Raw genomic sequence first — 13,789 nt, forward strand, 5'->3', positions numbered from 1 at the left:
CAATAGGGCCGTGGGTTCCTCTGACGTGAGCCGTACACTACAGGCTTGTCTTGTGCTGTTTTCATACGGTGCTTCATTTCCCTTTGATAGATCTAAGACATGGTGGATACGGATCAGCTTTGATAGATCTAAGACATGGTGGATCAGCTTTGATAGATTAGGACATGGTGGATATGGATCAGCTTTGATAGATATCAGACATGAATACGGATCAGCTTTGATAGATATCAGACATGGTGGATACGGATCAGCTTTGATAGATATCAGACATGGTGGATACGGATCAGCTTTGATAGATTAGGACATGGTGGATCAGCTTTGATAGATATCAGACATGGTGGATACGGATCAGCTTTGATAGATATCAGACATGGTGGATACGGATCAGCTTTGATAGATTAGGACATGGTGGATCAGCTTTGATAGATATCAGACATGGTGGATACGGATCAGCTTTGATAGATATCAGACATGGTGGATACGGATCAGCTTTGATAGATCTATGACATGGATACGGATCAGCTTTGATAGATTAGGACATGGTGGATCAGCTTTGATAGATATCAGACATGGTGGATATGGATCAGCTTTGATAGATCTAAGACATGGTGGATCAGCTTTGATAGATCTCAGACATGGTGGATACGGATCAGCTTTGATAGATCTAAGACATGGTGGATCAGCTTTGATAGATCTAAGACATGGATACGGATCAGCTTTGATAGATTAGGACATGGTGGATATGGATCAGCTTTGATAGATATCAGACATGGTGGATACGGATCAGCTTTGATAGATCTAAGACATGGTGGATCAGCTTTGATAGATCTAAGACATGGTGGATCAGCTTTGATAGATATAAGACATGGATACGGATCAGCTTTGATAGATCTCAGACATGGTGGATACGGATCAGCTTTGATAGATTAGGACATGGTGGATACGGATCAGCTTTGATAGATCTAAGACATGGTGGATACGGATCAGCTTTGATAGATATCAGACATGGTGGATACGGATCAGCTTTGATAGATTAGGACATGGTGGATACGGATCAGCTTTGATAGATCTAAGACATGGTGGATACGGATCAGCTTTGATAGATATCAGACATGGTGGATACGGATCAGCTTTGATAGATATCAGACATGGTGGATACGGATCAGCTTTGATAGATCTAAGACATGGTGGATACGGATCAGCTTTGATAGATCTAAGACATGGTGGATCAGCTTTGATAGATCTAAGACATGGTGGATACGGATCAGCTTTGATAGATCTCAGACATGGTGGATATGGATCAGCTTTGATAGATCTAAGACATGGTGGATCAGCTTTGATAGATATCAGACATGGTGGATACGGATCAGCTTTGATAGATATCAGACATGGTGGATACGGATCAGCTTTGATAGATCTAAGACATGGTGGATACGGATCAGCTTTGATAGATCTAAGACATGGTGGATACGGATCAGCTTTGATAGATTAGGACATGGTGGATCAGCTTTGATAGATCTAAAACATGGTGGATACGGATCAGCTTTGATAGATATCAGACATGGTGGATACGGATCAGCTTTGATAGATCTAAGACATGGTGGATCAGCTTTGATAGATCTAAAACATGGTGGATACGGATCAGCTTTGAGAGTGTTTAGCAGTTGTTGCAGGTGTAGCAAAATGCATGTGCTTCTAGCTCCGACAGTGCAGTAATATCTAACAAGTAATATCTAACAAATTACACAACATATACCCAATACACACAAATCTAGGTAAGGAATGAATTAAGACCTTATACATATGGACGAGCGATGTCAGAACGGAATTAACTAAGATACAGTAGAATAGTATAGAATAACAGTATATACATATGAGATGAGTAATGCAAGATATGTAAGCATTATTAAGTGACTAAGATACGGTAGAATTGTATGGAATACAGTATACACATATGAGATGAATTATCCGATTCCTTAAATTGGCCAGTGATTCCTAGTCTATGCCTATAGGCAGCAGCCTCTAATGTGCTAGTGATGGCTGTTTAACAGTCTGATGGCCTTGACATAGAAGCTGTTTTTCAGTCTCTCGGTCCCTGCTTTGATGCACCTGTACTGACCTCACCTTCTGGATGATAGCGGGGTGAACAGACAGTGGCTCGGGTGGTTGTTGTCCTTGGTGATAGTTTTGGCCTTCCTGTGACATCAGGTGCTGTCGATGTCCTGGAGGGCGGGTAGTTTGAACCCGGTAATGCGTTGGGCAGACCGCACCACCCTCTGGAGAGCCTTGCGGTTAAGGGCGGTGCAGTTGCCGTACCAGGTGGTGATTCAGCCCAACAGGATGCTTTCAATTGCTGTTAAAATCTGTTAAAATTTGTGAGGGATTTAGGTGACAAGACACATTTCTTTAGCCTCCTGAGGTTGAAGAGGCTCTGTTGCACCTTCTTCACCACACTGTCTGTGTGGATGGACCAATTCAGTTAGTCAGTGATGTGTACGTAAAGGAACTTGAAGCTTTCCACCTGTAGATGGGGGGTGCTCCCTCTGCTGTTTCCTGAAGTCCACGATCATCTCCTTTGTTTTGTTGACGTTGAGTGAGAGGTTGTTTTTCAGGCACCACACTCCGAGGGCCCTCACCTCCTTCCTGTAGGCTGTCTCGTCATTGTTGGTAATCAAGCCTACTACTGTTGTGTCGTCTGCAAACTTGATGATTGAGTTAGAGGCGTGCTTGGCCACGCAGTCATGGGTGAACAGGGAGTACAGGAGGGGGCTGAGCACGCACCCTTGTGCGGCCCCAGTGTTGAGGATAAACGAAGTGGAGATGTTGTTTCGAGGGTACTATGGTGTTAAGTGCTGAGCTGTAGTCAATGAACAGCATTCTTACATCTTGTCCAGATGGGTTAGGGCAGTGTGCAGAGTGATGGCAATTGCATCGTCTGTGAATCTATTGGGGCGGTAAGCAAACTGAAAAGGGTCTACGGTGACAGGTAAGGTGGAGGTGATATGATCCTTGACTAGTCTCTCAAAGCACTTCATGATGACAGAGGTGAGTGCTACAGGGCGATAGTCATCAAGTTCAGGTGCCTTTGCCGCCTTGGGTACAGGAACAATGGTGGCCAACTTGTAGCATGTGGGGACAACATACATGGGATAGGGAGAGATTGAATGTGCCTGTAAACATACCAGCCAGCTGGTCTGCGCATGCTCAGAGGACGCGGCTGGGGATGCCTGGACCGGCAGCATTGCGAGGGTTAACACGTTTAAATGTTTTACTCACGTCGGCCACGGCGAAGGAGAGCCCACAGTCCTTGGTAGCGGAACTGGCTAATAATTATATCCTAGTTATTATCCTATTTACTGTAGTCAACATTATAGGCTGTTGATACCCTAGTTATTATCCTGTTTACTGTAGTCAACATTATAGGCTGTTGATACCCTAGTTATTATCCTGTTTACTGTAATATCACAACATTATAGGCTGATACCCTAGTTATTATCCTGTTACTGTAATATCACAACATTATAGGCTGTTGATACCCTAGTTATTATCCTGTTACTGTAGTCAACATTATAGGCTGTTGATACCCGAGTTATTATCCTGTTTACTGTAATATCATAACATTATAGGATGTTGATACTCTTATTATCCTGTTTACTGTAATATCACAACATTATAGGCTGTTGATACCCTAGTTATTATCCTGTTTACTGTCATATCATAACATTATAGGCTGTTGATACCCTAGTTATTATCCTGTTTACTGTAATATCACAACATTATAGGCTGTTGATACCCTAGTTATTATCCTGTTACTGTAATATCACAACATTATAGACTGTTGATACCCAAGTTATTATCCTGTTTACTGTAATATCACAACATTATAAGCTGTTGATACCCAAGTTATTATCCTGTTTACTGTAGTCAACATTATAGACTGTTGATACCCTAGTTATTATCCTGTTTACTGTAATATCACAACATTATAGGCTGTTGATACCAGGGCTCTAATTTCCTGGCGTCCATGGTCGTTGATGCCCTCTTGTGTGGCCATTGTGCCCTGTAACATAATGAATGCCTTGCTGCCACAGTGGCCATTGTGTCCTTTAACAAAATGAATGCCTTGCTGCCACAGTGGCCATTGTGCCCTGTAACATAATGAATGCCTTGCTGCCACAGTGGCCATGATGCCCTTTAACAAAATGAATGTCTTGCTGCCACAGTGGCCATTGTGCCCTGTAACAAAATGAATGCCTTGCTGCCACAGTGGCCATTGTGCCCTGTAACAAAATGAATGCCTTGCTGCCACAGTGGCCATTGTGCCCTGTAACAAAATGAATGCCTTGCTGCCACAGTGGCCATTGTGCCCTGTAACAAAATGAATGCCTTGCTGCCACAGTGGCCATTGTGCCCTGTAACAAAATGAATGCCTTGCTGCCACAGTGGCCATTGTGCCCTGTAACAAAATGAATGCCTTGCTGCCACAGTGGCCATTGTGCCCTGTAACAAAATTAATGCCTTGCTGCCACAGTGGCCATTGTGCCCTGTAACAAAATGAATGCCTTGCTGCCACAGTGGCCATTGTGCCCTGTAACAAAATGAATGCCTTGCTGCCACAGTGGCCATTGTGCCCTGTAACAAAATGAATGCCTTGCTGCCACAGTGGCCATTGTGCCCTGTAACATAATGAATGCCTTGCTGCCACAGTGGCCATTGTGCCCTTGGGCTGAATGTACTAATTCTAAGGCTTGGCCGTGGCCATACTCCCCATAGCCTTGCTCTGAAGCACCACTCACTCGCACGGCTCTCTCAGATATCTCAATTCTTATTAATCAATGCCCGTCACGGGATCAGGTCCTTCTCACAGCCATTCCGTACAGCTTACTACTGAAGTCGGCATTTGGGGTATCTGTTAATTTAACCTTTAATAACTTGGCAAGTCAGTTAAGGCCTTAGGCCTAGAGTGGGGCAAAAAAGTATTTAGTCAGCCACCAATTGTGCAAGTTCTCCCACTTAAAAAGACGAGAGAGGCCTGTAATTTGTATCATAGGCACACTTCAACTATGACAGACAAAATGAGAAAAAAAAATCCAGAAAATCACATTGTAGGATTTTTTATGAATTTATTTGCAAATTATGGTGGAAAATAAGTATTTGGTCAATAACTAAAGTTATTTCAATACTTTGTTATATACCCTTTGTTGGCAATGACAGAGGTCGAGTGTTTTCTGTAAGTCTTCACAAGGTTTTCACACACTGTTGCTGGTATTTTGGCCCATTCCTCCATGCAGATCTCCTCTAGAGCAGTGATGTTTTGGGGCTGTTGCTGGGCAACACAGACTTTCAACTCCCTCCAAAGATTTTCTATGGGGTTGAGATCTGGAGACTGGGTAGGCCACTCCAGGACCTTGAAATGCTTCTTACGAAGCCACTCCTTCGTTGCCCGGGCGGTGTGTTTGGGATCATTGTCATGCTGAAAGACCCAGCCACGTTTCATCTTCAATGCCCTTGCTGATGGAAGGAGGTTTTCAATCAAAATCTCACGCTACATGGCCCCATTCATTCTTTCCTTTACACGGATCAGTCGTCCTGGTCCCTTTGCAGAAAAACAGCCCCAAAGCATGATGTTTCCACCCCCATGCTTCACAGTAGGTATGGTGTTATTTGAATGCAACTCAGCATTCTTGAGTTTTTACCACAAAGTTATATTTTGGTTTCATCTGACCATATGACATTCTCCCAATCTTCTTCTGGATCATCCAAATGCTCTCTAGCAAACTTCAGACGGGCCTGGACATGTACTGGCTTAAGCAGGGGGACATGTCTGGCACTGCAGGATTTGAGTCCCTGGCGGCGTAGTGTGTTACTGATGGTAGGCTTTGTTACTTTACAGCTCTCTGCAGGTCATTCACTAGGTACCCCCGTGTGGTTCTGGGATTTTTGCTCACGGTTGAGCCCCAGATCGAGGGAGATTATCAGCGGTCTTGTATATCTTCCATTTCCTAATAATTGCTCCCACAGTTGATTTCTTCAAACCAAGCTGCTTACCTATTGCAGATTCAGTCTTCTCAGCCTGGTGCAGGTCTACAATTTTGTTTCTGGTGTCCTTTGACAGCTCTTTAGTCTTGGCCATAGTGGAGTTTGGAGTGTGACTGTTTGAGGTTGTGGACAGGTGACTTTTATACTGATAACAAGTTCAAACAGGTGCCATTAATACAGGTAACGAGTCGAGGACAGAGGAGCCTCTTAAAGAAGAAGTTACAGGTCTGTGAGAGCCAGAAATCTTGCTTGTTTGTAGGTGAACAAATACTTATTTTCCACCATAATTTGCAAATAAATTTATTAAAAATCCTACAATGTGATTTTCTGGATTTTTTTTCTAATTTTGTCTGTCATAGTTGAAGTGTACCTATGATGAAAATTACAGGCCTCTCTCATCTTTTTAAGTGGGAGAACTTGCACAATTGGTGGCTGACTAAATACTTTTTTGCCCCACTGTATATATCATGATGTCAAGGCCTATATATCACGATGTCAAGGCAAACAACACAATTATCACAACACAGGTTGTAAAATGACATTTTTTGGGGGGTGGGGGGGGGGGGGGCTTGGCTTCCCCACATATGCACATACACTACATACACATACACACATAACAAACACACACATTCACACACACTAACACACTCATCATGTGTTCAATTAAATTTGACCTAATTTCTTTAATGTTTTTTTTCTCTTTCCACAGGTGGGTGTCATCTCCAGAATCATCTCCTCTCCAGAATCATCTCATCTCCAGAATCATCTCCTCTCTAGAATCATCTCCTCTCTAGAATCATCTCCTCTCCAGAATCATCTCCTCTCCAGAATCATCTCCTCTCCAGAATCATCTCCTCTCCAGAATCATCTCCTCTCCAGAATCATCTCCTCTCCAGAATCATCTCCTCTCCAGAATCATCTCCTCTCCAGAATCATCTCCTCTCCAGAATCATCTCCTCTCCAGAATCATCTCCTCTCCAGAATCATCTCCTCTCCAGAATCATCTCCTCTCCAGAATCATCTCCTCTCCAGAATCATCTCCTCTCCAGAATCATCTCCTCTCCAGAATCATCTCCTCTCCAGAATCATCTCCTCTCCAGAATCATCTCCTCTCCAGAATCATCTCATCTCCAGAATCATCTCCTCTCTAGAATCATCTCCTCTCTAGAATCATCTCCTCTCCAGAATCATCTCCTCTCCAGAATCATCTCCTCTCCAGAATCATCTCCTCTCCAGAATCATCTCCTCTCCAGAATCATCTCCTCTCCAGAATCATCTCCTCTCCAGAATCATCTCCTCTCCAGAATCATCTCCTCTCCAGAATCATCTCCTCTCCAGAATCATCTCCTCTCCAGAATCATCTCCTCTCCAGAATCATCTCCTCTCCAGAATCATCTCCTCTCCAGAATCATCTCCTCTCCAGAATCATCTCCTCTCCAGAATCATCTCCTCTCCAGAATCATCTCCTCTCCAGAATCATCTCCTCTCCAGAATCATCTCCTCTCCAGAATCATCTCCTCTCCAGAATTATCTCCTCTCCAGAATCATCTCCTCTCTAGAATCATCTCCTCTCCAGAATCATCTCCTCTCTAGAATCATCTCCTCTCTAGAATCATCTCCTCTCCAGAATCATCTCCTCTCCAGAATCATCTCCTCTCCAGAATCATCTCCTCTCCAGAATCATCTCCTCTCCAGAATCATCTCCTCTCCAGAATCATCTCCTCTCCAGAATCATCTCCTCTCCAGAATCATCTCCTCTCCAGAATCATCTCCTCTCCAGAATCATCTCCTCTCCAGAATCATCTCCTCTCCAGAATCATCTCCTCTCCAGAATCATCTCCTCCCTAGAATCATCTCCTCTCTAGAATCATCTCCTCTCTAGAATAATCTTCTCTCTAGAATCATCTCCTCTCCAGAATCATCTCCTCTCCAGAATCATCTCCTCTCCAGAATCATCTCCTTTCTAGAGTCATCTCCTCTCCAGAATAATCTCCTCTCTAGAGTCATCTCCTCTCCAGAATCATCTCCTCTCTACAGTACCTGGTCTACTAACGTGATCCATCACAATTACCACCCATCAGGTCCATGCAGAGTGCCATCACACTGCTGAGGAGACAGTACAACCAACTGTCTGAACCAAAGATGAAACATTTCAGCTAACTGTCTGAAACAAAGATGAAACATTTCAGCTAACTGTCTGAACTAAAGCTGAAACATTTCAGCTATCTGTCTGAACCAAAACTCTGACAGTCCTGCTCTGCCTCTGTTCTGATCTATTCTGATCTGGATGTTAATCTGAAACACCCTGTTCTGATCTGGATGTTACTCTGAAACACCCTGTTCTGATCTGATCTATTGTGGACGTTACTCTGAAACACCCTGTTCTGTTCTGATCTATTGTGGACGTTACTCTGAAACACCCTGTTCTGATCTGATCTATTCTGGACGTTACTCTGAAACACCCTGTTCTGATCTGGACGTTACTCTGAAACACCCTGTTCTGTTCTGGACGTTACTCTGAAACACCCTGTTCTGTTCTGGACGTTACTCTGAAACACCCTTTTCTGATCTGGACGTTACTCTGAAACACCCTGTTCTGATCTGGACGTTACTCTGAAACACCCTGTTCTGTTCTGGACGTTACTCTGAAACACCCTGTTCTGTTCTGGACGTTACTCTGAAACACCCTGTTCTGATTTGATCTGGACGTTACTCTGAAACACCCTGTTCTGATCTAGATGTTACTCTGAAACACCCTGTTCTGATCTGATCTGGACGTTACTCTGAAACACCCTGTTCTGTCCTGATCTATTGTGGACGTTACTCTGAAACACCCTGTTCTGATCTGATCTGGAAATTACTCTGAAACACCCTGTTCTGTCCTGATCTATTGTGGACGTTACTCTGAAACACCCTGTTCTGATCTGATCTGGAAATTACTCTGAAACACCCTGTTCTGATCTGATCTAGACGTTACTCTGAAACACCCTGTTCTGATCTGGACGTTAATCTGAAACACCCTGTTCTGATCTGATCTGTACATTACTCTGAAACACCCCGTTCTGTTCTGATCTGGATGTTATTCTAAAACACCCTGTTCTGATCTATTCTGAAACACCCTGTTCTGATCTGATCTACTGTGGACGTTGCTCTGACACTGTCTGTGGTCTCCATAATGAATGATGTCTCTGCTCTCCCCTCCAACCACACAGACTGTCAGGTGGTGAAGGTACCCCACCTGGTGTTCTTAGTGTTGGGTATGGTGTCTCTCAGTGAGAACCTGTTGGTGGTGGTGGCCGTGGTGCGCAACAAGAACCTCCACTCCCCGATGTACATGTTTATCTGTAGCCTGGCCACGTTCAACACCATCTCCTCCCTCTCCAAGACCTGGGAAACCCTAATGATGGAGTTCAGCGATGTCGGACAACTGGACTCCCGAGGGGACTCCGTCCGGAGGGTCGATGACATCATAGACGCACTGCTCTGCATGTCTTTTATCGGCTGCATCTGTAGCTTCCTGGCCATCGCTGTGGACCGCTACGTCACCATCTTCCACGCCCTGCGCTACCACAACATCATGACCACGAGGCGAGCCGCTGCTGCCCTGGCGGGGATCTGGGCGCTATGCGGCGTCGCCGGGGCCGTCATGGTGGCGTTCTGTGATGCCACGGTCATCAAGATCTTTTTCATCGTGCTCTTCCTCATCTCGCTGCTCCTTATCCTCTTCCTCTATGTCCACATGTTCCTGCTGGCTCGGTCCCACGCCAGGAAGATTGCTGCGCTGCCCGGGAGTGCCATGCCGCACCGCAGCCTCCGGGGGGCGCTCACGCTCACCATGCTATTCGGGGTGTTTGTGGTGTGCTGGGCGCCTTTCTTCCTCCACCTCCTCCTCCTCATGGTGTGTGTAGAGAACCCCTACTGTGAGTGCTACCGCTCTCTGTTCCAGCTGAATTTGGTTCTGCTGATGAGTCACGCCGTGGTCGACCCGGCCATCTACGCCTTCCGCAGCGCAGAGCTACGAAACACCTTCAGGAAGATGCTGTTCTGCTCCGACTCACCACTCTGCTACAAGGTCAAAGCTCTGTTCCACTGAAGGGCTTTGTCTGCACCCTATTCCCTAGATAATGCACAACTTTCCACCAGAGTTTTTGACCCCGTGGGGCTTGGTTAGAGGTAGGGCACTATATGGGGAATAGGGCCTTGGTTAGAGGTAGGGCACTATATGGGGAATAGGGCCTTGGTTAGAGGTAGGGCACTATATGGGGAATAGGGCCTTGGTTAGAGGTAGTGCACTATATGGGGAATAGGGCCTTGGTTAGAGGTAGGGCACTATATGGGGAATAGGGCCTTGGCTAAAGGTTAAAGGTATATACATATATATATTTAACTATGTACAGAATAGATAACTACTGTATATTATACTATATATAACTATGTACAGAATAGATAACTACTGTATATAATACTATATATAACTATGTACAGAATAGATAACTACTGTATATTATACAGTATGTATAACTATATACAGAATAGATAACTACTGTATATTATACTACATGTATAACTATATACAGAATAGATAACTACTGTATATTATACTATATGTATAACTATATACAGAATAGATAACTACTGTATATTATACTATATGTATAACTATATATAAAATAGATAACTACTGTATATTATACAGTATTTATAACTATATACAAAATAGATAACTACTGTATATTATACTATATGTATAACTATATACAGAATAGATAACTACTGTATATTATACTATATGTATAACTATATACAGAATAGATAACTACTGTATATTATACTACATGTATAACTATATACAGAATAGATAACTACTGTATATTATACTACATGTATAACTATATACAGAATAGATAACTACTGTATATTATACTATATGTATAACTATGTACAGAATAGATAACTACTGTATATTATACTATATGTATACTACAGTGCGTTCAGAAGGTATTCAGACTCTTGACCTTTTCCACATTTCGTTACGTTACAGCCGTATTCTAAAATGGATTCAATTGTGTTTTTCCTCATCTACACACAATACCCCATAATGACATCACAATACCCCATAATGACATCACAATACCCCATAATGACATCACAATACCCCATAATGACATCACAATACCCCATAATGACATCACAATACCCCATAATGACATCACAACACCCCATAATGACATCACAATACCCCATAATGACATCACAATACCCCATAATGACATCACAACACCCCATAATGACATCACAATACCCCATAATGACATCACAATACCCCATAATGACATCCCAATACCCCATAATGACATCACAATACCCCATAATGACATCACAATACCCCATAATGACATCACAATACCCCATAATGACATCACAATACCCCATAATGACATCACAATACCCCATAATGACATCACAATACCCCATAATGACATCACAATACCACATAATGACATCACAATACCACATAATAACATCACAATACCCCATAATGACATCACAATACCCCATAATGACATCACAATACCCCATAATGACATCACAATACCCCATAATGACATCACAATACCACATAATAACATCACAATACCCCATAATGACATCACAATACCCCATAATGACATCAAAACAGTTTTTTTTTAATGTTTGCACATTTATAACAAATAAAAAAAGAAATACCTTATTTCAGTAAGTATTCAGACCCTTTGCTATGAGACTTGAAATTGAGCTCAGGTGCATTTGGAAAGCCACACACCTGTCTATATAAGGTCCCATAGTTGACAGTGCATGTCAGAGCAAAAACCAGGTCGAAGGAACTGTCCGTAGAGCTCCGAGACAGGATTGTGTTGAGGCACGTGTCTGGGGGAGGGTACCAAAAAATGTCTGCAGCATTGAAGGTCCCCAAGAACACAATGGCCTCCATCATTCTTCAATGGAAGAAGTTTGAAACCACCAAGATTCTTCCTAGAGCTGGCCGCCCGGCCAAACTGAGCAATCAGGGGAGAAGGGCCTTGGTCAGGGAGGTGACCAAGAACCCGATGTCCAGAAGGACAACCATCTCTGCAGCACTCCACCAATCAGGCCTTTATTGTCGAGTGGCCAAACGGAAGTACATGACAGCCCACTTGGAGTTTGCCAAAAGGCACCTAAAAGACTGTCTGGCTGAATAACCGATTGGCAAACCTACTGCAAATTGAGAAATAAATCATGTGACTAAACGGAACGAAAGAAAGAAGAAACTACACTATGAAACCAAGATAAATTATATAAAGAATGGTAGTAAAATGCTTTGAGACACTTTAAATGAAATTTTGGGCAAAAAGGCAAACTCAACTCATTGGCTCATTCATCACAAAATCCACTGATATTGCCAACAACTTTAATGATTTTTTAATTGGCAAGATTAGCAAATGTAGTCATGACCTTCGGCCAAAAGCCGAATCTCCACATGCAAGTAAACCTGACCAAAATATGACAGACGAGGAGTGTAATTTAGAATTCCGTAATGTGAGTGTGGAAGAGGTGAAAAAATGATTGAAAAGCCAAAGGGTCTGATATGGAAAATTACTGAGGATAATAGCGGACGATATTGCCACTCCTATTTGCCATATCTTCAATCTAAGCCTACTAGAAAGTGTGTGCCCTCAGGCCTGGATGGAAGCAAAAGTCATTCTGCTTTCCATAGCAAACCACCCTTCACTGGCTCAAATAGCCAACCAATCCGCCTGTTACCAACCCTTTGTAAACGTTTGGGTAAATGTGTGTTTGACCAGATACAATGCTATTTTACAGTAAATAAATGAAAAACAGATTTACAGCATGCTTATAGGGAAGGACATTCAACAAGCACAGCACTTACACAAATGACTGATGATTGGCTGAGAGAACGCCACTTACACAAATGACTGATGATTGGCTGAGAGAACGCCACTTACACAAATGACTGATGATTGGCTGAGAGAACGCCACTTACACAAATGACTGATGATTGGCTGAGAGAACGCCACTTACACAAATGACTGATGATTGGCTGAGAGAACGCCACTTACACAAATGACTGATGATTGGCTGAGAGAACGCCACTTACACAAATGACTGATGATTGGCTGAGAGAACGCCACTTACACAAATGACTGATGATTGGCTGAGAGAAAGTGAAGATAAAAGATTATGGGAGCTGTTTTGTTAGACTTCAGTGTGGCTTTTGACATTATCGATTATAGTCTAGCTTTACTCTCCCCGCTATATTGTGGATTGTATTTTATTTATTATTTTATTTCACCTTTATTTAACCAGGTAGGCCAGTTGAGAACACCTTTATTTAACCAGGGAGGCCAGTTGAGAACACCTTTATTTAACCAGGTAGGCCAGTTGAGAACACCTTTATTTAACCAGGTAGGCCAGTTGAGAACACCTTTATTTGACCAGGTAGGCCAGTTGGGAACAAGTTCTCATTTACAACTGAGACCTGGCCAAGATAAAGCAAAGCAGTGCGACAAAAACAACACAGAGTTACACATAAACAAACATACAGTCAAATAACACAATAGAAAAATCTATCTACAGTGTGTGTAAATGAGTTAAGATAAGGGAGGTAAAGGCAATGAACAGGCCATTGTGCCGAAGTAATTAGTTCTTTGGTTTATAATCTCCACCCGGCACAGCCAGAAGAGGACTGGCCACCCCTCATACCCTGGTTCTT

At 43.0% G+C, this 13,789-nt stretch overlaps 1 protein-coding gene across 1 annotated transcript; it reads left to right on the top strand.

The window, feature by feature from the left end:
• The first annotated feature begins 9,214 nt into the window (after positions 1 to 9,214).
• On the top strand, positions 9,215 to 10,132 carry LOC139394154 (adrenocorticotropic hormone receptor-like). The gene has a single exon (XM_071142192.1). The coding sequence runs from the start codon at positions 9,215 to 9,217 to the stop codon at positions 10,130 to 10,132; it is 918 nt and encodes a 305-aa protein (XP_070998293.1).
• Positions 10,133 to 13,789: the final 3,657 nt, after the last annotated feature.

The sequence above is a fragment of the Oncorhynchus clarkii genome, unplaced genomic scaffold (assembly GCF_045791955.1).
Source record: "Oncorhynchus clarkii lewisi isolate Uvic-CL-2024 unplaced genomic scaffold, UVic_Ocla_1.0 unplaced_contig_1074_pilon_pilon, whole genome shotgun sequence".
Taxonomy (NCBI): Eukaryota; Metazoa; Chordata; class Actinopteri; order Salmoniformes; family Salmonidae; genus Oncorhynchus; species Oncorhynchus clarkii.